The sequence below is a fragment of the Bombina bombina genome, chromosome 7, assembly GCF_027579735.1.
Source record: "Bombina bombina isolate aBomBom1 chromosome 7, aBomBom1.pri, whole genome shotgun sequence".
NCBI lineage: Eukaryota > Metazoa > Chordata > Amphibia > Anura > Bombinatoridae > Bombina > Bombina bombina.
In genome coordinates this window covers 10727102-10754942 of record NC_069505.1, presented here as the reverse complement: position 1 = coordinate 10754942, position 27841 = coordinate 10727102, and the positions used below count along the sequence as shown (strand labels likewise).

General features: G+C 35.0%; 1 protein-coding gene across 1 annotated transcript in view; it reads right to left on the bottom strand.

The window, feature by feature from the left end:
• Positions 1-27841, bottom strand: part of LOC128635707 (alpha-2-macroglobulin) — an 806957-nt gene that overhangs the window by 634575 nt on the left and 144541 nt on the right. The window contains exons 6-8 of the mRNA XM_053688833.1: positions 15031-15184; positions 9571-9655; positions 4025-4148 (exon numbers count right to left, since the gene is read on the bottom strand). Coding sequence (XP_053544808.1) covers positions 4025-4148; positions 9571-9655; positions 15031-15184 — 363 coding nt within the window. The remainder of the gene's footprint in view (positions 1-4024; positions 4149-9570; positions 9656-15030; positions 15185-27841) is intronic.

Sequence of the window (27841 nt, the reverse complement as noted above, 5' to 3'; positions counted from 1 at the left end):
CATCATTCTCTGCTCATAAGAAATCCACAGGAGTTTCTCTTATATCTATATTGGTCACCACCAAGTCTCTTAACTATTGGGTAGTTTATAGATCTCTCATACACCCACTCAACCACTGCTCGCCAAATTATGTGACACTACAGACCTTAGTGATCTAAAGGTCTTATATAAGATTCCATTCTGTTGGTACAGATAAGGGGTATTAACACACCCTCCTCTACGGAATTTACTGAGGCTATTGAACTCAGTGATGAGTATGTATAAAACTCTGACTTAAAACATACAGATATACCCTTATAAAGTCTCTCTTACATTATGGATTTTAGACTCTTCTTCCCTTCTTTTCTAAAAAAGCCACAGCCCTTTTGTTTGACACAGTGTAAGATAAATTACACACACTGCTATAGCATTTTTTCTCTAAAACCTGGCTAAACTAATTTGATTAGGTTTATAGGATTAGTGATCTTCCTTTTTTACTATTCTACCACTGTGCCACTATTGGATTATATTTTCCAACTTTGATGTTGGTAATATTCCCCACTATGCTGCTGTACCTCAAAAACACTTAAAAATACCTAAAGCAGCACTAGTTTACAGAGGACCAATAGACCTCCTATAATCTCATTTAAATGTAAGGCATATCGTTCATTACTATGTACACATATATTGGAGAAGATATATAAATTATATAATCACTATGTACATAGTATTGGAGAAGATATATAAACTATATCTCGGCATAGAATACATGATTTGTACAAAAATAATGGAGAAGACATATAAATTATCTCCAATTACTCTAGAGCCGTTTCCTATTATGAAACGGCTAATCATTCTTAACTGCTCTTATTTTAAATAATGGGCTTCTTTATCGTCAAAAATGGGTATTTTTATTTTCCAAATCTCCTCTGCTATCGAAACAATTTGTCCCCCTTTGTTAAAAAGTTATTTGACATCTCAACACCCAATCAGGAGGACTATTACCCACACACCTCTTTCCTAAACCAATAGGATCATAGAAATTGGATCATGACGTCACGACCAATCAAATCACCACAAAATCGTCACCATAAAAATATAGGTGATTGAGCTTTAAATATACAAAAGTACATCTCTAAAGTATATCTTCTAACTAGAGTTCATAACCTGAGGCTACCAAAACGTAAGATCAGTTAAAAAATGTTTACTCCGGTAAACCGGAAGTGACATCATGATCATGGGTGCTTAAGATATATTGAACTAAATGACACCAAACATCAAATACATATATACAAATCTTAAATATAGGACAATTTATCTCTGAGTGATATTTTACACACTTTATACATGTTAAATATTCTTTTTAACTTATGGCGAAACCGGAAGAGCCACATCCGGTCACTTAAATGACACTGTTATTTAAAGGCTCTCAGCTTACCACTTCAGCAGTCTTGATAAAGGCCTTATCTTGGGGCCGAAACGCGTAGACCTGTTGGTAAGCACTATTCTAAGTTTTTAACCACTTTGAGGACTTGTTACGCTATGTTAATCCTTTTTCTACAGGGACATTTCTAGGACAGTGGACAAAGAGCTGACCGTTGTTAGGATTCACCTGGGAACTCTCCCCCTCAGGATTCAAGGTTCCTTCATGTGATTCCATTTCTAATTTACTGTTATTTGGATTACAACACCCCTTTTGTTCTTTTTTGATCTTTATTAACATTTGTTGAACATCATTTGGGTTTTTTGTTTTTCACTGGATTTTTTTATCTATTTTTTCAACATATAATTTTTCTTTTTTGCCTTGTGTCACCTCATCCTTTTTCCACATTCGTCACTCATTGGTATCAACTCACCTGTGACTTATTTTTGTTCATTTTTTGGTTCTTTTTTCCTTTTTGCACTGCAGTGTCATCAGGACTATTCATATATTATTATTTATTATTTCTTGTGAATTTTTGATTATTAGTTTGTGAATTGATTCTTTTTTATTTACACACAGTGTTCATACGTTCATAATTTTATTATCACACTTGGCTGCTCACCTATGCTGCAAAAACACTCTGCACATTTATGCCCATTTATGTTGCACATTTATGTTGCATAAACACTTTGCTTATTTGTGTATTCGCACTTACACGTGGATTTCACAATATCATTATTTCAGTTTTCTCACACCCTTGGATCCAATTGTCATTTACACATTGTGAGTTTTTCAGAGATTATTCCACCTTACCATTGTTTTTATTCATTATTTTTATCCATCATTTGTTACCAAATACTATTTTATTTGTATTAAATCCTTTTTAGCCTTAGCAGGTATACATTTCATCTTTTAGTGTTTATATTTATCCCTTAGCCTGTATTGGCGCTGTACACAATACTTCACTACTATATTGGAGGTGTGGTTAGACATAATAGGAGTGTGGCTGGATATATTGGAGGTGTGGTTAGACATAATAGGAGTGTGGCTGGATATATTGGAGGTGTGGCTAGACATAATAGGAGTATGGCTGGATATATTGGAGGTGTGGCTTGACATAATGGGGATGTGGCTGGATATATTGGAGGTGTGGCTAGACATAACAGGAGTGTGGCTGGATATATCGGAGGTGTGGCTATACATAATGGGGGTGTGGCTGGATATATTGAAGTTGTGGCAAGACATAACAGGAGTGTGGCTGGATATATTGGAGGTGTGGCTAGACATAATAGGAGTGTTCCTGGATATATTGGAGGTGTGGCTGGATATATTGGAAGTGTGGCTATACATAATGGGGGTGTGGCTGGATATATTGGAGGTGTGGCTAGACATAATGGGGGTGTGGCTGGATATATTTGAGGTGTGGCTAGACATAATTGGGGTGGCTATACATAATAGAAGTGTAGCTGAATATATGGGAGGTGTGGCTATACATAAAGGGGTGTGGCTGGATATATTGGAGGGGTGGCTATACATAATGTGGGTGTGGCTGGATATATTGTAGGTGTGGCTATACATAATGGGGGTGTGGCTAGGAGTAATTGAATTAGAGGTGTGAGACTATTTTATTCCTTCTCCTTGGCACAATGGGTGAGATATAAGCTATTATATTATTTATTTTATTTTTTTCAGTTACGTTTATTTTCAACTGTTGAGATGGGCTAATTTTTGTATTTGTAAAATTAAAATATGATCAGTTTAATCAATCTGTCATGTATCTGGAAGCCATTAACAAAATATGTGAATGCTAATGTTGTTAACTTTGAGTTCAAAAGCCTTCGGTTTTAAAATTCCATATGTTAAGTATGACCCCGCCCCCCATTTTAATTTAGTGTCCAGCATATTTGGTGATTTTAAAAGGTAAATCGGAGTGTTTTTTAGCAGCTCTACCAAGATGGTGCACTTGTTATCTTCATCTGTGATCGACTCAAAAGACGTACACATATCTTTTTAACCTATTTAATTTACATCAGACTCTCTGTTTAGTGAATATGTTTATTTATAAAGTTTAAAACAATATTTTTATATTATAAATAATTTCTTTAATGTATAATATTTAAGGTTTTAATATCTTAAATAGATTTATAGGTACTGTTAAATATAATATATTAGAGTCTACATAATTCTTCATTATTCATATGATTTTATTAAATATTGATTATGTTTGCGTTTTATGTGTTCCATAGGTGTTTTGCATTTTACAATAACAGTCATAAATGACATTTTAACACTTTACACCCAGACAGGGCATATTTTTTATCCTGTTAACAAAGGTGTAAAATGAGAAGCACAAAACAGAAATCTGCCAGATTGTGCCATTTTCTTTGACAACCGTATTAATGACTATTGACCAGTCAAAAAGTGAGATGGACCTACGTAATCTATGCTCCATCTCATTTTAACTCATTTTCATGTTTACTTACATTTAAACTTCTTGAATTTTGATAACCCAGTTTTCTTTTTTAATTCAGATTTATTTCATTTGTATTTTTTTTAATAACTGTTACTTTCACCCATTTTTTTCAAAGCACATGCGTTATTTCTTGAGAATTCCTTACTTACTGTTCCTGTGAAGGACTCACAAATATTCTTTTCATCTCTGTACCGCCAATAATAATAATTATGTTGTGCTTTTTGACACAGCTCACTGCTATAGACACCTTGTACTGGCTTCCCAAACGTATATCTGAAATGGCAATGAGAAAAAAAATACTTTTTGTTGTTGTAAAAAGTCTAGTGCAGAAAGTTTGTCAGAAAAATAGTGCAATTATTGTCCAATCACAGGTCTTCATCCCGCAGTTTTTTCATACAGTTCTGAAGTAAAAATACTCACGTATTCAGAGAAGCTTATCTCTTAATGTCGATTTTCTAAAGGTTGCTATGCTAAATGGAGATTATATTATATTAATCTAGTTTTGTAAGTTTCTCTTAGAATTCTTTATGATGTTTGTAATTGAGTACAGTTGTCGGACATCTATAGGATTTCTGTTGCAAATCATATTTTTAGAAATAACACATTGCATCTATGTATATATATATATATATATATATATATATATATATATATATATATATATATATACATATATAATTTATAAGGTTTCAATTGTTTGTAAGCCAGCCATTGAAGCTAATAAAATATAAATATAAAATGTGTCATTTTCAAGTCATGTACTTATGTGACTATTTAGGTAGGAAGTGACAGTGAGATTGTTAGCTATGACTTTGGTTTAAAAGCCAAAACACGTCAGTGGATCTCACAGCCACAGCCTATGGATTCTAATAAAGAAAAACTTTTCGTTTTTGTTGATCGACGCTTGAGTATGCCTCTGGAGTGGTGTTCCTTAATCTCTGGCAATTGACCGAGTGACGTCCAGCCCTGTGATCCTACAGTGGATATAAAAAATCTACACACACCTGTTAAAATGTCAGGTTTCTGTGATGTAAAAAAATGAGACAAAGATAAATCATTTCAGAACTTTTTCCCCCCTTTAATGTGACCTATAAACTGTACAACTCAATTGAAAAACAAACTGAAATCTTTTAGGTAAAGGGAAGTAAAAATAAAAAAATACAATAATATGGTTGCATAAGTGTGAACACCCTTAAACTAATACTTTATTGAAGCACCTTTTGATTTTATTACAGCACTCAGTCTTTTTGGGTATGAGTTTTTCAGCATGGCACATCTTGACTTCGCAAGATTTGCCCACTATTCTTTGCAAAAACACTCTAAATCTGTCAGAATGTGAGGGCATCTACTGTGCACAGCCCTCTTCAGATCACCCCACAGATTTTGAATTGGATTCAGGTCTGGGCTCTGGCTGGGCCATTCCTAAACTTTAATCTTCTTCTGGTGAAGCCATTCCTTTGTTGATTTGGATGTCATGCTGAAAGATGAAGTTCCTCTTCATGTTCAGCTTTCTAGCAGAAGCCTGAAGGTTTTGTGCCAATATTGTCTGGTATTTGGAACTGTTCATTATTCCCTCTACCTTGACTAAGACCCCAGTTCCAGCTGAAGAAAAACAGCCCCAAAGCATGATGCTGACACCACCATGCTTCACTGTGGGTATGGTGTTCTTTTGGTGATATGCAATGTTGTTTTTGCGCCAAACATATCTTTTGGAATTGTGACCAAAAAGTTCAACTTTGGTTTCATCAGACCAGAACACCTTTTGCAACATGCTTTTGGGAAACTTCAGATGTGTTTTTGCAAATTTTAGCCGGGCTTGGATGGGTTTTTTTTGTAAGAAAAGGCTTCCGTCTTGCCACTCTACCCCATAGCCCAGACATATGAAGAATACGGGCGATTGTTGTCACATGTACCACACAGCCAGTACTTGTCAGATATTCCTGCAGCTCCTTTAATGTTGCTGTAGGCCTCTTGGCAGCATCCCAGACCAGTTTTCTTCTCATCTTTTCATCAATTTTGGAGGGATATCCAGTTCTTGGTAATGTCACTGTTGCACCATATTTTCTTCACTTGATGATGACTGTCTTCACTGTGTCCCATGGTATATCTAATGCCTTGGAAATTCTTTTGTACCCTTCTGCTGACTAATACCTTTTAACAATGAGATCCCTCTGATGCTTTAGAAGCTCTCTGCGGACCATGGCTTGTGCTGTAGGATGCGACTAACAAAATGTCAGGAAAGACCGACTAGAACAGCTGAACTTTATTTGGGGTTAATCAGAGACACTTTAAATGATGACAGGTGTGTACTGACTCCTATTTAACATGATTTTGTATGTGATTGCTTAATTCTAAACACAGCTACATCCCCAGTTATAAAAGTGTGTTCACACTTATGCAACCACATTATTTTAGTTTTTTTATTTCCCTTTACCTAAAAGATTTCAGTTTGTTTCTCAATTGAGTTGTACAGTTTATAGGCCACATTAAAGGTGGAAAAAGTTCTGAAATTATTTATCTTTGTCTCATTTTTTTACATCACAGAAACCTGACATTTTAACAGGGGTGTGTAGACTTTTTATATCCACTTTATGTTGTCTCCAATGGGAAAACACATGATACGGTACAGCACTGTGATGCTAGGAGATGGAGTGAAGCTTGAAGAAGGGGAGAGTGGCACTCCTATGGAAGCTTTAGGTGCATAATAAAACTCTTTCCCCATGACCCAGTCTCCCACTCCGGCATTGAGTCAGACAGTTTTCCTGGGTTTTGAAATGGTTTTATACTGGATTTATAGATCAGTATCTGTGCATATTATTCTTTACATAGTGTCTATTACATGCAGTTATATGAAAATTGGTGTATACTGTCCCTTTAAGGGATAAAGATGGGTACAAAGGGTTTTTATAAGGTTTAACGTATTTGTATACTTGGTTTTGGATCTTTCTCCTAATGTTCATGCTTCACATATAAAAACTGAGGAATGTCTACACTGATTCACCTCAAGCCAGGAAATATGTGTTCTTGGTGCTGGAGTTCCAAGATATAAAGTATCTCTTAATTGGCTATTTTGTTAAAATGTAATGATCAATCTCATTATTTAATTATATAACTTTCTCTTAATTACTTAAAGGGACAGTCAAAACTACATTGTTATTGTTTAAAAGATAGACAACGCCTTTACTACCCATTCCCCAGCTGTGCACAACCAACATTGTTATATTAATATACTTTATATATGTCTGCTTGTTTCTAAGCCACTATCAGCCTCTTAATCACATACAGGGGAGTGCTAGTTCATGTGAGCCATATAGATAACATTGTGCTCTCTTCTGTGGAGTTGTTTAAGAGTTTGCACAACACAGCACTAATTGGCTAAAACGGAAGTCAATAGATAATAAATAAGAAGTCACGTGTGCCATATAGATAACATTGTGCTCACGTCTGTGCACTACAGTTAGACACTGTTAATTCATGTGTGCCATATAGATAACATTGTGCTCACGCCCATGGGTTGTGCACAACACAGCACTAATTGGCTTAAATGCAACTCAATAAAATAAATAAAGAGTCATGTGATCAGGGGGCTGGAAGAAGGTTCCTAGATACAGGGTAATCACAGAGGTAAAAAGTATATTAATATAACTGAGATAAGGGGCAGTCTGAAGAGGCTTAGATACAAGGTAACCACAGAGGTAAAAAGTATATTAATATAACTGAGATAAGGGGCAGTTTGCACAGGCTTAGATACAAGGTAATTACAGAGGTAAAAAGTATATTAATATAACTGAGATAAGGGTCAGTCTGCAGAAGCTTAGATACAAGGTAATCACAGAGGTAAAACTGAGATAAGGGGTAGTCTGCAGAGGCTTAGATACAAGGTAATCACAGAGGTAAAAAGTATATTAATATAACTGAGATAAGGAGCAGTCTGCAGAGGCTGAGATACAGGGTAATCACAGAGGTAAAACTGAGATAAGGGGGCAGTCTGCAGAGGCTTAGATACAAGGTAATCACAGAGGTAAAACTGAGATAAGGGGTAGTCTGCAGAGGCTTAGATACAAGGTAATCACAGAGGTAAAACTGAGATAAGGGGCAGTCTGCAGAGGCTTAGATACATGGTAATCACAGAGGTAAAACTGAGATAAGGGAGCAGTCTGCAGAGGCTTAGATACAAGGTAATCACAGAGGTAAAACTGAGATAAGGGGGCATTCTGCAGAGGCTTAGATACAGGGTAATCACAGAGGTAAAACTGAGATAAGGGGGCAGTCTGCAGAGGCTTAGACACAAGGTAATCACAGAGGTAAAAATGAGATAAGGGGGCAGTCTGCAGAGGCTTAGATACAAGGTAATCACAGAGGTAAAAATGAGATAAGGGGCTGTCTGCAGAGGCTTAGATACAAGGTAATCACAGACGTAAAAATGAGATAAGGGGCTGTCTGCAGAGGCTTAGATACAAGGTAATCACAGAGGTAAAAATGAGATAAGGGGGCAGTCTGCAGAGGCTTAGATACAAGGTAATCACAGAGGTAAAAATGAGATAAGGGGCTGTCTGCAGAGGCTTAGACACAAGGTAATCACAGAGGTAAAAATGAGATAAGGGGGCAGTCTGCAGAGGCTTAGATACAAGGTAATCACAGAGGTAAAACTGAGATAAGGGGTAGTCTGCAGAGGCTTAGATACAGGGTAATCACAGAGGTAAAAATGAGATAAGGGGCTGTCTGCAGAGGCTTAGACACAAGGTAATCACAGAGGTAAAACTGAGATAAGGGGGCAGTCTGCAGAGGCTTAGATACAAGGTAATCACAGAGGTAAAAAGTATATTAATATAACTGAGATAAGAGGCAGTCTGCAGAAGCATAGATACAAGGTAATCACAGAGGTAAAAAGTATATTAATATAACAGTGTTTTTTATGCAAAACTGGGGAATGGATAATACAGGGATTATCTTTCTTTTAAAACAATAACAATTCTAGTGTAGACTGTCCCTTTAAGAAAATCATTAAATTATTATGCAGATGTGTGATGCTTATTGCAAGAACAATCTGTTTATGTCCTATCCTGATTCTCAGGTCTCCTGACCTTTTGTCTCTACACCACAATTATCATCTAGGCCAGTGAGGGCCACCACCAGAAGTCCTCATAATAGATATTTTTATTTTCAGGTCCAGTCAGCCATCTCTGACCTAGACTCAGTTCCCACGTTGTAGGACTACTCACTGATTACACATTATTAGCTCCATTTATTAAGTAACGTATGCTGCTGCGGAGCCCCACCGTTTCAGCCTTGCCTGAAACAGAAGTTAAGAACCAACTTGTCTACCACCTTTTAGGTGGCGGATTGAAATCATCCCAATCTGATTGGGATGAATGACAGCCCGCGGCATTGCACAAGCATTTCACTAAAAAATGCTTGTGCTATGTTAAATGCCAACAGCATATGCTGTCATCATTTAGCGAGGTGAGCAGACATGATTGTCCGTTCAACTATTAATAAATCTACCCCTATATATTATTATGATATATTTATTCTACCCCAGTGGACCATTGCATAATATGTTGATGCTTTTCAATAAAATGAATTAGTAATTATTATTATTTTAATAACAATATAAAAAATATATTTTTAATACATAGATACCACATTTACAGCTAGATATCCATTTAGATAAACAAAATCTAACTTATCTTACCTGCCATGTACTTGAAATTGAAAATGAGTTTGCCCAGTGCTGACGTGATCTGGGAGATGTAAGAAAACTTCAAATTTTGGAAGAACTGTTAAAAGAAATATTTGAAATTAGACAGCTTGTTTTTATAAGCCACAGAGGTGCAAACATCTCCTCCTTCAGAAGAACCCATATTACAGGTGCATAAAACAAATAAATGTCTAAACTGAATATCTCCTATTGGCAGTTGATCTGAAATGACCTTAGTTTTTTGATTGGCTTTCAATCTGTGTTTTGTGACGTAATTACATCTGATTTGTTTTATCATAGCATTCAGGAGATATCCATTTAGTCCGTTCTTAACCGACTGTTGGCTCAATCAGAATCTTTTACATATGTTTCTAATAATTTACTTCCAAAGTTCACCATTAAAAAAGATGGGTAATTTAAGATGTTCTAAAGATTTGTGACCCTGTATCACTACATATAATGTGGGTTCACTTTGCGAGAGTGATAGGATTTTGTATAAAGTTTGACCCACAATTTCATCTCATTTAATTTCTGTTATAATTTGTATTACCATATAACTTTGTACAATGCTTACTGCTATATACTATATTTATTTTAGTCTTTGATTCTGGTGGTATTTTTTACGCTAGAATTGGATTAACAAGCCTCTATGGTAACAGGTAAGGTGTTTTGTAAACTTCAGTAAAAATAGTAGAAATCGGCATTCATAAAATTTTTAAATGCAAAAATGTCACCTAAATTAATTAGAAAAAAAAATTCAATAGATACAATGGGGTAGATTTACTAAGGCCTCTAGTTATCAACGTGTCTACTTTACCTGCCTTCGCCGGCCCAATACGCCCGCCTAAGCTCGCCTACCATCGCCACCGCGGACCTGAAAAATCTCGCCAAAGTTATCAATAAATCGGTCAAAAAGCCACGCTTTTTTACAGCTTTATTGCTAGCCTGTCACTAAGCACCCACACTAAACTACACTGTTCTACCCCCTATACCGGCGCCCCCAGAGCCCCCTGCAACTAAATAAAGTTAGTAACCCCTAAACCGCCGCTCCCAGACACCGCCACAACTATAATAAATGTATTAACCCCTAAACCGCCGCTCCCGGAGCCCACCGCCACCTACATTATACCTAGTAACCCCTATCCTGCCCCTCCTATACCGCCGCCACCTATAATAAATTTATTAACCCCTATCCTGCCGATCCCGGACCCCGCCACAACTAAATAAATTGTTTAACCCCTAAACCGCCGCTCCCGGACCCCGCCGCCACCTATATTAAACTTATTAACCCCTAATCTGCCCCCCCTACACCGTCGCCACCTATAATACATTTATTAACCCCTATCCTGCCCCCCTACACCGCCGCAACCTATAATACATTTATTAACCCCTAAACCTAAGTCTAACCCTAACATCCCCTAACTTAAATATTAATTAAATAAATCTAAATAAATATTACTCTTATTAACTAAATTAATCCTATTTAAAACTAAATACTTACCTTTAAAATAAACCCTAATATAGCTACAATATAAATAATAATTATATTGTAGCTATTTTAGGATTTATTTTTATTTTACAGCCAACTTTCAATTTATTTTAACTAGGTACAATAGCTATTAAATAGTTATTAACTATTTAATACCTACCTAGTTAAAATAAAGAGAAAATTACCTGTAAAATAAAAACTAACCTAAGTTACAATTACACCTAACACTACACTATACTTAAAGGGACACTGTACCCAAATTTTTTCTTTTGTAATTCAGAAAGAGTATGCAATTTTAAGCAACTTTCCAATTTACTCCTATTATCAATTTTTCTTTGTTCTCTTGCTATCATTATTTGAAAAAGAAGGCATCTCAGCTTTTTTTTGGTTTCAGTACTTTGGACAGCACTTTTTTATTGGTGGATGAATTTATCCACCAATCAGCAAGGACAACCCAGGTTGTTCACCAAAAGTGGGCCGGCATCTAAACTTAACATTCTTGCATTTCAAATAAAGATACCAAGAGAATGAAGAAAATTTGATAATAGGAGTAAATTAGAAAGTTGCTTAAAATTTCATGCTCAATGTGAATCACGAAAGAAAATTTTTGGGTACAGTGTCCCTTTAAATATATTATTCCTATTTAAAACTAAATACTTACCTGTACAAAAAATAAAAAAGCTAAGTTACAAAAAAAAAAATATGTTACAAACATTTCAAAAATATTACAACAATTTTAAGCTACTTACACCTAATCTAAGCCCCATAATAAAATAACAAAGCCCCCCAAAATAAAAAAATTCCCTACCCTATTCTACATTTAAACGTTACCAGCTCTATTACCTTACCAGCCCTTAAAAGGGCCTTTTGTGGGGCATGCCCCAAAGAAAACAGCTCTTTTGCCTGTAAAATAAAAATACAACCCCCCCCCAACATTAAAACCCACCACCCACACACCCCTACTCTAACCCAAACCCCCCTTAAATAAACCTAACACTACCCCCCTGAAGATCATCCTACCTTTATCCGTCTTCAGCCAGCCGACCACCGATGGAAATGAAGAAGAGATCCGGAGCGGCAGAAGTCATCATCCAAGGGGCGCTGAAGAAGTCTTCCATCCGATTGAAGTCATCATCCAAGGGGCGCTGAAGAGGTCTTCCATCCGATTGAAGTCTTCATCCAAGCGGCGTCTTCAATCTTCATCCATCCGGAGCGGAGCCATCTTCAGACGAGCCGACGCAGAGCCATCCTCTTCTTCCCGACGACTAACGACGAATGACGGTACCTTTAAGTGACGTCATCCAAGATGGCATCCCTTCAATTCTATCAGCCAATCGGAATTAAGGTAGGAAAAATCTGATTGGCTGATTTAATCAGCCAATCAGATTGAAGTTCAATCCAATTGGCTGATCCAATCAGCCAATCAGATTGAGCTCGCATTCTATTGGCTGATCGGAACAGCCAATAGAATGCGAGCTCAATTCTTTTAGCTAGGTAGTTATTAAATAGTTAATAACTATTTAATAACTATTCTAACTAGCTAAAATAAATACAAAGTTACCTGTAAAATAAATATAAATCCTAAAATAGCTACAATGTAATAATTAATTACATTGTAGCTATCTTAGGGTTTATTTTACAGGTAAGTATTTAGTTTTAAATAGGAATAATTTATTTATGTATAGTGTAGTGTTAGGTGTAATTGTAACTTAGGTTAGTTTTTATTTTACAGGAAAATTTCTCTTTATTTTAACTAGGTAGCTATTAAATAGTTAATAACAATTTAATAGCTATTGTACCTAGTTAAAATAAATTGAAAGTTGCCTGTAAAATAAAAATAAATCCTAAGATAGCTACAATATAATTATTATTTATATTGTAGCTATATTAGGGTTTATTTTAAAGGTAAGTATTTAGTTTTAAATAGGATTAATTTAGTTAATAAGAGAAATATTATTTAGATTTATTTAATTAATATTTAAGTTAGGGGGGTGTTAGGGTTAGTGTTAGACTTAGGTTTAGGGGTTAATAAATTTATTATAGGTGGCGACGGTGTGGGGGGGGCAGATTAGGGGTTAATAAGTTTAATATAGGTGGCGGCGGGGTCCGGGAGTGGCGGTTTAGGGGTTAAACAATTTATTTAGTTGCGGCGGGGTCCAGGATCGGCAGGATAGGGGTTAATAACTTTATTTGGTGACGGTGTAGGAGGGACAGGATAGGGGTTACTATGTATTATGTAGGTGGTGGCGGGGTCCGGGAGCGGCGGTTTAGGGGTTAATACATATATTATAGTTGCGGCGGGGACCGGGAGCGGCGGTTTAGGGGTTAATACATATTTTATAGTTGCAGCGGGGACCGGGAGCGGTGGTTTAGGCGTTAACATATTTATTATAGTGGCGGTGGGCTCCGGGAGCGGCGGTTTAAGGGGCAATACATTTATTTAGTTGGGGCGGTGTAGGGGGGGACAGATTAGGGGTGTTTAGACTCGGGGTACATTAGGGTGTTAGGTGCAGACATCTCCCATAGGAATCAATGGGATTTCTGGCAGCAGCGAGCATGAACTTTCGCTATGGTCAGACTCCCATTGATTCCTATGGGATCCGCTGCCTCCAGGGCGGCGGTTTGAAAACCAGGTACGCTGGTCCAGAAAAGTGCCGAGCGTACCTGCTAGTTTTTTGATAACTAGCAAAAGTAGTCAGATTGTGCCGAACGTGTGTGCGGAACATCTGTAGTGACGTAAGAATCGATCTGTGTCGGACTGAGTCTGGCGGATCGAAGCTTACGTCACAAAATTCTACTTTTGCCGGTATCTAGGGCTTGATAACTAAGGCGAATCAGCCTCGCCACAAATACGCTGCGGAATTCCAGCGTATTTGCGGTTGACGGCTTGATAACTAGAGGCCTAAAGGTCAAGCAGACATGATTTGCTGTAGCGAATCATGTCCGCTCGACCTCGCTAAATGCAGACAGCATACACTGTCGGTATTTAAAATTGCACAAGCACCCCCAGCCGCTAGCAGGCGGTGTCAATCATCCCGATCATATGATTTCAGTCCGCCACCTTACGACCGCTGCTCCTTAACTTACGTTTCAGGCAAGCCTGAAACAATTGTAGGAGGATGCAGTATGCGCTGCTTAGTAAATCTATCCCATTGCGTCAACTTTTTGGCTTTTTACATAAGCTTTTTTTCCAAGACATTAAAAGAAATCATCAACTGTGTTTTGAATGTCTTCAAAAAGACTTTTTGTAATAATCTGAAACGTTGACACATTATATATCTATTGAATTGGTTTTCCAATACGTTTTTGCATTACAAAGTCCTGTGAGTGCCTATTTGTACTATCATTATTTTACAAATACCAATGTGAGCACCCAGGTGTATGTCTTTAATAAAAGTTAGTGCATAAATCTGGAGTTTTCTTGTATGTATATATGTTGATAAAAAGTGATACTGTCAGAGTTTAAGTTCCCAATAAAACATTAGAATGTATCCAAAATTAAACTACACTATAAAATATTATATATAAAAGCTACAGGAATTACTGAAGGTACTCACTGCCCGCCTCCAATAACTGGTACTACAAATCCCACAATTCTCTGCTGTCTGCTGAGTATATTACAATAAACATACCACATCATTTTCAATAGTATACATATTAACAATATACATTATGCTCAGACATATTTCTATATTTTCATAAACAGCCCTAAAAACAATCAACAATACACTTATTATTTCAATGGGTAACATATTTGTATCTTATCATGCAAGGACTGTGCAACAAGAATGATGAGACCAAACAGGTTTGGAATCCTTTCATTAATACTTCTCTTGTCAAGACTGAACCTCTGTCTTTCAAGGTCAAAATGTGTCCTCTATATAATTCTCCTTTGAGATCTAAAATGTATTGTGTATTTCTGAACGGGTAACAGATCTGTATTAGTTCAACTCAAGGAGTATTACCATATTTCTCTACCATGAACGGATGGACATTGTCTTTAAGATGGATGGAATATTCTCCGAGCTGAGGCTCAATGGAAAGGGGAAAGGAGAACTCTGATATCCCTTGTTGAAGAGTCACATTCTGCCACTGTGCAATGCGGTTTCTGTCTGGATCCTAAATCATGAAGAGAATTGATTTGTAAATTATTACTATTATTATTGGTTATTTGTAGAGCGTCAACAGATTCCGCAGCGCTAGCAACAGATTCCGCAGCGCTAACTGTTCACTAAAAGGTAAATCCTATAGGTTTATGCAAGTGTAGATCCTTAGACAAGTCAGGAACACATAAGTGTCTGCTGAATTAGACTTGAAAAATTGGGTTCAAATGAATAATTTGTCACAGAAAAAAATAATTGTTCACTATTTGTTAAGAGGGTGGTGCAGAATTTATTAAAGGTACATAATACTCATATGCTAAATGACTAGAAAGTGATGCTGCATAGCTATAAAAAGCTGACAATATCACATGAACATCTCTATATAAAAAAGGAAAATATTTTACTTCAGAATTTCTTCAGCTCACAATAGTACTTATCCTTCAGCTGCTGTCCAGCTGCAGATGAAAAAGAATAAAACAACAGCCAATCAGCATCAGCAGTGCTGAGAACATGGTTTGCTTTACTGTGATCTTGTGAGATGTCATAGAAAATGTCCTTAACCCCTTAACGACCAACGACGTACAGGGTACGTCCTACAAAAAACTACAGTTAAGGTCCAAGGACGTACCCTGTACGTAGTTTTAAGCAGTGGAAGCGATCCTGATCACTTCCAGCCGCTTTCAGGGTATTGCAACGATGCCTCGATATTGAGGCATCGTGCAATACCCTTTACTAAGCATCCGATGAGGAGAGAGAGCCACTCTGTGGCCCTCTCTGCGTCAGCGATGGTGCCAATCATTGGTGGGTGGGAGCCATTGCAGGGAGGCGGGTGGGCGGCCCATTGCTGGAGGTACTCGTCAGAGGGGGGCGGGATCATGTGCAGGGGCGCCGGGAACATGCACGGGCGCGAGTGTGAACGCTACACTATGAGACAGATTTTTTTTTTTTTTTTTTAAATATTTTTTATTGAGGTTTTACATATCAAACATTAAACATAGTACGCCTTTTGATAACAAAGAGAAAATATAAACAAAATTGAGCAAAACCTTCCGTCAGTTATAAAATACATTGTTGGTAGGCTGATGATACCTCGATTTTGCAATAGAATAGCATAAATGACTGATCAGTTAGGAACACAGTTTTAGGCCAATTGGGCCAAAAATATAACAGATAACTGATGATCAGGTAGGTAGCTCTTTAGGAGCTACAGGATGAGAAGAAATAAGTATATAATAAAGGGGGGGGGGAGTTACAGCGGGTAAGCACCGCTCTGTAGATAAGGGAAAGGGTGGAGGGGCGGAGCCATAGATACAAAGGAAGTTTAAGGGACATGGCGGGATAAAATGAATTAATCTTAAGTTATTGGGAACTAGGCGTTGTAGTATATAGTTAACAAGAATAACAATATATAGGGTTCTCTACAGGAATAGAAATCAATGATATCATCTAGAGAGGAGTAATAGTGATCGTATAATAACATATTATATATGTGATACATATCATAGCCTGTAAGAGGGCATAGAGACTTATGAAATACCTTTAACAATAGTGTATAATAGCACTAGAACACATGTACAACAGTGCACCTAGACAGAGCCATAATATTCATCAGTACAAAACAAGTATCTAAGCAGAATATGTAGTAAAAATTAACTGTGTCCTATGGTAAAATATAATACACAAGTAGATCTTGTGTCTTGAATTGAGTTTGTACATTCTCTGATAGTTTGACTACCTTAACACCTGTCTATGAGAATCTTATTGAATGAGACTTAGCATTAGACTTAGCTGCCCCTATGTACATCTGATCCCCCTAAATAACTAGACTAACGCTTCATCCCTATCCTGTACCCTAGCAATTGACGTACACATCACTGGGTTATATAACCTTGTTAGGCTAAAGGATACATGTCAGTCTCCAGTATTTAAATATATTTAGTCTATCCCCTTTGCAGGTCTAAAGTGTGGAGTGAGAGTTAGTTAAACATTCAAGATACAGATGCAAAACATAGCACTAACGCATTATCTAAACAACAGCGAGCTTTTTAGATAGAAGGGGTATATATTAGAATCCCGCTGTACTAGGATGACCTGAAAAAGATATTTAAAAATCTAAATGTTTAGTATTTATCGGTTCCCTAGTCTCACAATCAGAGGGGATTAAGTGCTAATTTTGTAACACTATACATAAACATTAAAAATATGCGGCAATCTGATATAGTAATGAACAAAATTATGATGCTATGAGGCCATGGAGTGGTAAACGGGCGTAAATGTGATGTGTTAAAGGCAGTTGGCATGAAACATCACTATGGTACATGTGCTCATATCCACAGACCTACTTACACATATCCATATATCTATCTAATTACGCATATAGACTTCCTTACACAAAGAGACTATGCATTAGTGTTTGCGGTGATGTGCGCAACCTCAAGTGAGGTCGCAAATACATATAGGCCACATAGCACCAAATATTGTCATACAAACAAGTGAGCTTGTAATTACCCCCACATATGCAGACATTTAATAATTGAGCAGTGAAACAATATAGCGGTATACATTGATATGTGACCACAAAACTAAAGTCCAAACATCATATTTAGTTTAGAGCCCAATTTTAAGCTTATCTGGAGGTAGAAACAGGTGGGATAACCGCACAAAAATCAGATGTGAACACTCAGAGCTTGCGGTGTGTGCAATAACTAAACCCTTCTGAGTGTATCATCAAGTCCTAGTCTTTAGCCTATACCTACGGGCAATACATCACATAGATAAGAAATGTCTTTTAGGAGATCTTGATGAGCTCCCTCTGTGAACCGTGGCTGGCTCTTGCCAGCATCAGCGCTAGTAGTAGTTGCAGACGGGGTCATGGCCAAGATTGCGAGGTGAAGGGAATCATTTATTCTGGTATAGGACAGCAGAACTCTTGGTGAAAGAATTGATCCTCTCACGGCAGGGTAAGAGGTGCTGAGTACCGTCAATAGAAGTGACAATTTATTTTCAAGCTGCATAACCATAGAGGCCGCCTGACCATACGACTCGGTAAATATCACCCACTCACGTGGGTCTTCCACAACTCCAGGGCCCTGAGCAGCCATGGCGCCCGCAGAAACAATAGGTTGAAATGTCTCTGGTAGCTGTCCTATGTCGCTATATACTTGTGGTAGAGGAGCCGGCCCAAACCGGGACTCCGGTATCCACACAGCTGGTCTGTCTGCAGGAACGCTGTATCCATTAGGTAATAACCGGTCTGTCTCCCAGGGTGTCTCCAGGTCCCCTAGTTCGTTGCCGACTTCTCTACAGAACGCCTCCTCCACCTTGTCCATTAGGTCCAGGAAGCAGCTTTCCATCCTTCGATCTAAGTCTTGGAGTAGAACTTGTAGACTCCCATGCACCTCCATTATAAGTGAAACTGCGTGTAGGTTAGAAGTCAGGGATTGACTCTGCTGTTTGTTATTATATGTGAACTGGCTGTCGCCTGCCTTTGCTGGCGTTATGTTCTATTTAGCACCGCTTAGGATATCAGATGTTGTGGCGGCACTGTGTTACGATGAGGTCACAGCAAATCTTCCATAGCAGGCCGCATCCACGGTCTTTCCCAAGCTCAACCTGATACCTCTGCGTTGATAATTGCTGACGCGCTTTGTAGTTGCTTGTTGCATACTTGATATTAAATCAAAGCTTTTAATCTTTGAATTTCAGTGTTTCTGATATCTTAAATTATATTTTCTTTATATTCTTTGCAGAGCACTGTCCAAGTGTGTCTGCTCTGCTCGGCTGTTGGCTCCGCCCCCACTATGAGACAATTTTTTAAGGGAAGGAGGGAGAGAGGAGGGGGTAACATTTTATCTAACGGAACTGGGAGGAAGTGGAAGGTAGGTCATTGAGGGGGGCAGCTACACTACAGAAAAAGTTACTTTTTTGTGTTAAAATAATAATTAAAAATGTATATGGAATGATATGGCAGACAGCTGCCAGTACCCAAGATGGGGGACAATAAGGTTGAGGGGGGAGGGTTAGAGAGCTGTTTGGGGGGGGGGGTCAGGAAGGCTGGGGGCTAAGGGGGGATCCTACACAGCAGAATATATCTTTTTTTTTTAAAATAAATTTAAACAAGCCTTTAAATTTTAGTACTGGCAGACTTTCTGCCAGTACTTAAGATGGCGGGGACAATTGTACGGTGGGGGAGGGAGGAGAGCTATTTGGGAGGGATCAGGGGTGGGATGTGTCAGGTGGGAGGCTGATCTCTACACTAAAGCTAAAATTAACCCTACAAGCTCCCTACAAGCTACCTAATTAACCCCTTCACTGCTGGGCATAATACAAATGTGGTGCGCGGTGGCATTTAGCGGCCTTCTAATTACAAAAAAGCAATGCCAAAGCCATATAGGTCTGCTATTTTTTAACAAAGGGGATCCCAGAGAAGCATTTATAACCATTTGTGAAATAATTGCACAAGCTGTTTGTAAATAATTTCAGTGTGAAACCTAAAGTTTGTGAAAAAGTTTGTGAAAAAGTGAACAATCTTTTTATTTGATCGCATTTGGCAGTGAAATGGTGGCATGAAATATAGTAAAATGGGCCTAGATCAATACTTTGGGATATCTACTGGGTACAGTAATGAGTATATAAACGGTATATAATATGTGTGGGTACAGTAAATGAGTATATAAACGGTATATAATATGTGTGGGTACAGTAATGAGTATATAAACGGTATATAATATGTGTGAGTACAGTAAATGAGTATATAAACGGTATATAATGTGTGTGGGTACAGTAATGAGTATATAAACGGTATATAATGTGTGTGTGTACAGTAATGAGTATATAAACGGTATATAATATGTCTGGGTACAGTAATAAGTATATAAACGGTATATAATATGTGTGGGTACAGTAGTAAGTATATAAACGGTATATAATATGTGTGGGTACAGTAATGAGTATATAAACGATATATAATATGTGTGGGTACAGTAATGAGTATATAAACGGTATATAATATATGTGGGTACAGTAATGAGTATATAAACGGTATATAATATCTGCGGGCACAGTAAATGAGTATATAAACGGTATATAATATGTGTGGGTACAGTAATGAGTATATAAACGGTATATAAAATGTGTGGGTACAGTAATGAGTATATAAACAGTATATAATATGTGTGAGTACAGTAATGAGTATATAAACGGTATATAATATGTATGGGTACAGTAATGAGTATATAAACAGTATATAATATGTGTGAGTACAGTAAATGAGTATATAAACAGTATATAATATGTGTGTGTACAGTAAATGAGTAAATAAACGGTATATAATATGTGTGGGTACAGTAATGAGTATATAAACGGTATATAATATGTGTGGGTACAGTAATGAGTATATAAACGGTATATAATATGTGTGGGTACAGTAATGAGTATATAAACGGTATATAATATCTGCGGGCACAGTAAATGAGTATATAAATGGTATATAATATGTGTGGGTACAGTAATGAGTATATAAATGGTATATAATATGTGTGGGTACAGTAATGAGTATATAAACGGTATATAATATCTGCGGGCACAGTAAATGAGTATATAAACGGTATATAATATGTGTGGGTACAGTAATGAGTATATAAACGGTATATCATATGTGTGGGTACAGTAATGAGTATATAAACAGTATATAATATGTGTGAGTACAGTAATGAGTATATAAACGGTATATAATAAGTATGGGTACAGTAATGAGTATATAAACAGTATATAATATGTGTGAGTACAGTAAATGAGTATATAAACAGTATATAATATGTGTGTGTACAGTAAATGAGTAAATAAACGGTATATAATATGTGTGGGTACAGTAATGAGTATATAAACGGTATATAATATGTGTGGGTACAGTAATGAGTATATAAACGGTATATAATATGTGTGGGTACAGTAAATGAGTATATAAACGGTATATAATGTGTGAGTACAGTAAATGAGTATATAAACGGTATATAATATGTGTGGGCACAGTAATGAGTATATAAACAGTATATAATATGTATGGGTACAGTAATGAGTATATAAACGGTATATAATATGTGTGAGTACAGTAATGAGTATATAAACGGTATATAATATGTGTGGGTACAGTAAATAAGTATATAAACGGTATATAATATGTGTGGGTACAGTAAATGAGTATATAAACGGTATATAATATGTGTGAGTACAGTAATGAGTATATAAACGGTATATAATATGTGTGGGTACAGTAATGAGTATATAAACGGTATATAATATGTGTGGGTACAGTAAATGAGTATATAAACGGTATATAATATGTGTGGGTACAGTAATGAGTATATAAACGGTATATAATATGTGTGGGTACAGTAATGAGTATATAAACGGTATATAATATGTGTGGGTACAGTAAATGAGTATATAAACGGTATATAATATGTGTGGGTACAGTAATGAGTATATAAACGGTATATAATATGTGTGAGTACAGTAATGAGTATATAAACAGTAAATAATATGTGTGGGTACAGTAATGAGTATATAAACAGTATATAATATGTGTGGGTACAGTAAATGAGTATATAAACGGTATATAATATGTGTGGGTACAGTAATGAGTATATAAACGGTATATAATATGTGTGGGTACAGTAATGAGTATATAAACGGTATATAATATGTGTGGGTACAGTAATGAGTATATAAACGGTATATAATATGTGTGGGTACAGTAATGAGTATATAAACGGTATATAATATGTGTGGGTACAGTAAATGAGTATATAAACGGTATATAATATGTGTGGGTACAGTAATGAGTATATAAACGGTATATAATATGTGTGGGTACATTAATGAGTATATAAACGGTATATAATATGTGTGTGTACAGTAATGAGTATATAAACGGTATATAATATGTGTGTGTACAGTAAATGAGTATATAAAGGGTATATAGTATGTGTGGGTACAGTAAATGAGTATATAAACGGTATATAATATGTGTGTGTACAGTAAATGAGTATATAAACGGTATATAATATGTGTGGGTACAGTAATGAGTATATAAACGGTATATAATATGTGTGTGTACAGTAATGAGTATATAAACGGTATATAATATGTGTGGGTACAGTAATGAGTATATAAACAGTATATAATATGTGTGGGTACAGTAATGAGTATATAAACGGTATATAATATGTGTGGGTACAGTAAATGAGTATATAAACAGTATATAATTTGTGTGGGTACAGTAATGAGTATATAAACGGTATATAATATGTGTGAGTACAGTAATGAGTATATAAACGGTATATAATATGTGTGGGTACAGTAAATGAGTATATAAACGGTATATAATATGTGTGTACAGTAAATGAGTATATAAACGGTATATAACATGGGTGGGTACAGTAAATGAGTATATAAACGGTATATAATATGTGTGTACAGTAAATGAGTATATAAACGGTATATAACATGGGTGGGTACAGTAAATGAGTATATAAACGGTATATAATATGTGTGGGTACAGTAAATGAGTATATAAACGGTATATAATATGTGTGGGTACAGTAAATGAGTATATAAACGGTATATAATATGTGTGAGTACAGTAAATGAGTATATAAACGGTATATAATATGTGTGTACAGTAAATGAGTATATAAACAGTATATAATATGTGTGTACAGTAAATGAGTATATAAACGGTATATAATATGTGTGGGTACAGTAAATGAGTATATAAACAGTATATAATATGTGTGAGTACAGTAATGAGTATATAAACAGTATATAATATGTGTGGGTACAGTAAATGAGTATATAAACGGTATATAATATGTGTGAGTACAGTAATGAGTATATAAACAGTATATAATATGTGTGGGTACAGTAAATGAGTATATAAACGGTATATAATATGTGTGAGTACAGTAAATGAGTATATAAACGGTATATAATATGTGTGGGTACAGTAATGAGTATATAAACGGTATATAATATGTGTGAGTACAGTAAATGAGTATATAAACAGTATATAATATGTGTGGGTACAGTAAATGAGTATATAAACAGTATATAATATGTGTGGGTACAGTAAATGAGTATATAAACGGTATATAATATGTGTGGGTACAGTAATGAGTATATAAACGGTATATAATATGTGTGGGTACAGTAATGAGTATATAAATGGTATATAATATGTGTGGTACAGTAATGAGTATATAAACGGTATATAATATGTGTGGGTACAGTAATGAGTATATAAACGGTATATAATATGTGTGGGTAAAGTAAATGAGTATATAAACGGTATATAATATGTGTGTGTACAGTAAATGAGTATATAAACAGTATATAATATGTGTGGGTACAGTAATGAGTATATAAACGGTATATAATATGTGTGGGTACAGTAAATGAGTATATAATATGTGTGAGTACAGTAAATAAGTATATAAACGGTATATAATATGTGTGGGTACAGTAATGAGTATATAATATGTGTGAGTACAGTAAATAAGTATATAAACGGTATATAATATGTGTGGGTACAGTAAATAAGTATATAAACGGTATATAATATGTGTGAGTACAGTAATGAGTATATAAACGGTATATAATATGTTTCTGGGTACAGTAAATGAGTATATAAACGGTATATAATATGTGTGTGTACAGTAAATGAGTATATAAACGGTATATAATATGTGTGGGTACAGTAAATGAGTATATAAACGGTATATAATATGTGTGGGTACAGTAATGAGTTTATAAACAGTATATAATATGTGTGTGTACAGTAAATGAGTATATAAACGGTATATAATATGTGTGTGTACAGTAAATGAGTATATAAACGGTATATAATATGTGTGTGTATAGTAATGAGTATATAAACGGTATATAATATGTGTGGGTACAGTAATGAGTATATAAACGGTATATAATATGTGTGTGTACAGTAAATGAGTATATAAACGGTATATAATATGTGTGGGTACAGTAAATGAGTATATAAACGGTATATAATATGTGTGGGTACAGTAATGAGTATATAAACTGTATATAATATGTGTGTGTACAGTAAATGAGTATATAAACGGTATATAATATGTGTGAGTACAGTAAATGAGAATATAAACGGTATATAATATGTGTGTGGGTACAGTAATGAGTATATAAACGGTATATAATATGTGTGGGTACAGTAAATGAGTATATAAACGGTATATAATATGTGTGGGTACAGTAAATGAGTATATAAACGGTATATAATATGTGTGTGAACAGTAAATGAGTATATAAACGGTATATAATATGTGTGGGTACAGTAATGAGTATATAAACGGTATATAATATGTGTGTGTACAGTAAATGAGTATATAAACGGTATATAATATGTGTGTGTACAGTAAATGAGTATATAAACGGTATATAATATGTGTGTGTACAGTAAATGAGTATATAAACGGTATATAATATGTGTGGGTACAGTAAATGAGTATATAAACGGTATATAATATGTGTGGGTACAGTAAATGAGTATATAAACGGTATATAATATGTGTGGGTACAGTAATGAGTATATAAACGGTATATAATATGTGTGAGTACAGTAAATGAGTATAAAAACGGTATATAATATGTGTGGGTACAGTAATGAGTATATAAACGGTATATAATATGTGTGAGTACAGTAATGAGTATATAAACGGTATATAATATGTGTGGGTACAGTAATGAGTATATAAACGGTATATAATATGTGTGTGTACAGTAAATGAGTATATAAACGTTATATAATATGTGTGAGTACAGTAAATGAGTATATAAACGGTATATAATATGTGTGGGTACAGTAATGAGTATATAAACGGTATATAATATGTGTGGGTACAGTAATGAGTATATAAACGGTATATAATATGTGTGGGTACAATAAATGAGTATATAAACGGTATATAATATGTGTGGGTACAGTAATGAGTATATAAACGGTATATAATATGTGTGTGTACAGTAATGAGTATATAAACGGTATATAATGTGTGTGAGTACAGTAATGAGTATATAAACGGTATATAATGTGTGTGGGTACAGTAAATGAGTATATAAACGGTATATAATATGTGTGGGTACAGTAAATGTGTATATAAAAGGTATATAATATGTGTGTGTACAGTAATGAGTATATAAACGGTATATAATATGTGTGGGTACAGTAAATGACTATATAAACTGTATATAATATGTGTGTGAGTACAGTAATGAGTATATAAACGGTATATAATATGTGTGAGTACAGTAAATGAGTATATAAACGGTATATAATATGTGTGTGTACAGTAAATGAGTATATAAACGGTATATAATATGTGTGGGTACAGTAATGAGTATATAAACGGTATATAATATGTGTGGGTACAGTAAATGAGTATATAAACGGTATATAATATGTGTGGGAACAGTAATGAGTATATAAACGGTATAAAATATGTGTGGGTACAGTAAATGAGTATATAATATGTGTGGGTACAGTAAATGAGTATACAAACGGTATATAATATGTGTGGGTACAGTAATGAGTATATAAACGGTATATAATATGTGTGTGTACAGTAAATGAGTATACAAACGGTATATAATATGTGTGGGTACAGTAATGAGTATATAAACGGTATATAATATGTGTGAGTACAGTAAATGAGTATATAAACGGTATATAATATGTGTGAGTACAGTAAATGAGTATATAAACGGTATATAATATGTGTGGGTACAGTAATGAGTATATAAACGGTATATAATGTGTGTGTGTACAGTAAATGAGTATACAAACGGTATATAATATGTGTGGGTACAGTAATGAGTATATAAACGGTATATAATATGTGTGAGTACAGTAAATGAGTATATAAACGGTATATAATATGTGTGAGTATAGTAATGAGTATATAAACAGTATATAATATGTGTGTGAGTACAGTAATGAGTATATAAACGGTATATAATATGTGTGGGTACAGTAATGAGTATATAAACGGTATATAATATGTGTGGGTACAGTAATGAGTAAATAAACGGTATATAATATGTGTGAGTACAGTAATGAGTATATAAACGGTATATAATATGTGTGGGTACAGTAATGAGTATATAAACGGTATATAATATGTGTGGGTACAGTAATGAGTATATAAACGGTATATAATATGTGTGAGTACAGTAATGAGTATATAAACGGCATATAATGTGTGTGAGTACAGTAATGAGTATATAAACGGTATATAATATGTGTGAGTACAGTAAATAAGTATATAAACGGTATATAATATGTGTGAGTACAGTAATGAGTATATAAACGGTATATAATATGTGTGGATACAGTAATGAGTATATAAACGGTATATAATATGTGTGGGTACAGTAATGAGTATATAAACGGTATATAATATGTGTGAGTACAGTAATGAGTATATAAACGGTATATAATATGTGTGGGTACAGTAATGAGTATATAAACGGTATATAATATGTGTGGGTACAGTAAATGAGTATATAAACGGTATATAATATGTGTGGGTACAGTAATGAGTATATAAACGGTATATAATATGTGTGGGTACAGTAATGAGTATATAAACGGTATATAATATGTGTGGGTACAGTAAATGAGTATATAAACGGTATATAATATGTGTGAGTACAGTAATGAGTATATAAACGGTATATAATATGCGTGAGTACAGTAAATGAGTATATAAACGGTATATAATATGTGTGAGTACAGTAATGAGTATATAAACGGTATATAATATGTGTGGGTACAGTAAATGAGTATATAAACGGTATATAATATGTGTGAGTACAGTAAATGAGTATATAAACGGTATATAATATGTGTGAGTACAGTAATGAGTATATAAACGGTATATAATATGTGTGGGTACAGTAATGAGTATATATAAACGGTATATAATATGTGTGGGTACAGTAAATGAGTATATAAACGGTATATAATGTGTGTGTGTACAGTAATGAGTATATAAATGGTATATAATATGTGTGGGTACAGTAATGAGTATATAAACAGTATATAATATGTGTGAGTACAGTAAATGAGTATATAAACGGTATATAATATGTGTGGGTACAGTAATGAGTATATAAACAGTATATAATATGTGTGAGTACAGTAAATGAGTATATAAACGGTATATAATATGTGTGGGTACAGTAATGAGTATATAAACGGTATATATTTGTGTGAGTACAGTAATGAGTATATAAACGGTATATAATGTGTGTGGGTACAGTAAATGAGTATATAAACGGTATATAATATGTGTGGGTACAGTAAATGAGTAAATAAATGGTATATAATATGTGTGTGTACAGTAATGAGTATATAAACGGTATATAATATGTGTGGGTACAGTAAATGAGTATATAAACTGTATATAATATGTGTGTGAGTACAGTAATGAGTATATAAACGGTATATAATATGTGTGAGTACAGTAAATGAGTATATAAACGGTATATAATATGTGTGTGTACAGTAAATGAGTATATAAACGGTATATAATATGTGTGGGTACAGTAAATAAGTATATAAACGGTATATAATATGTGT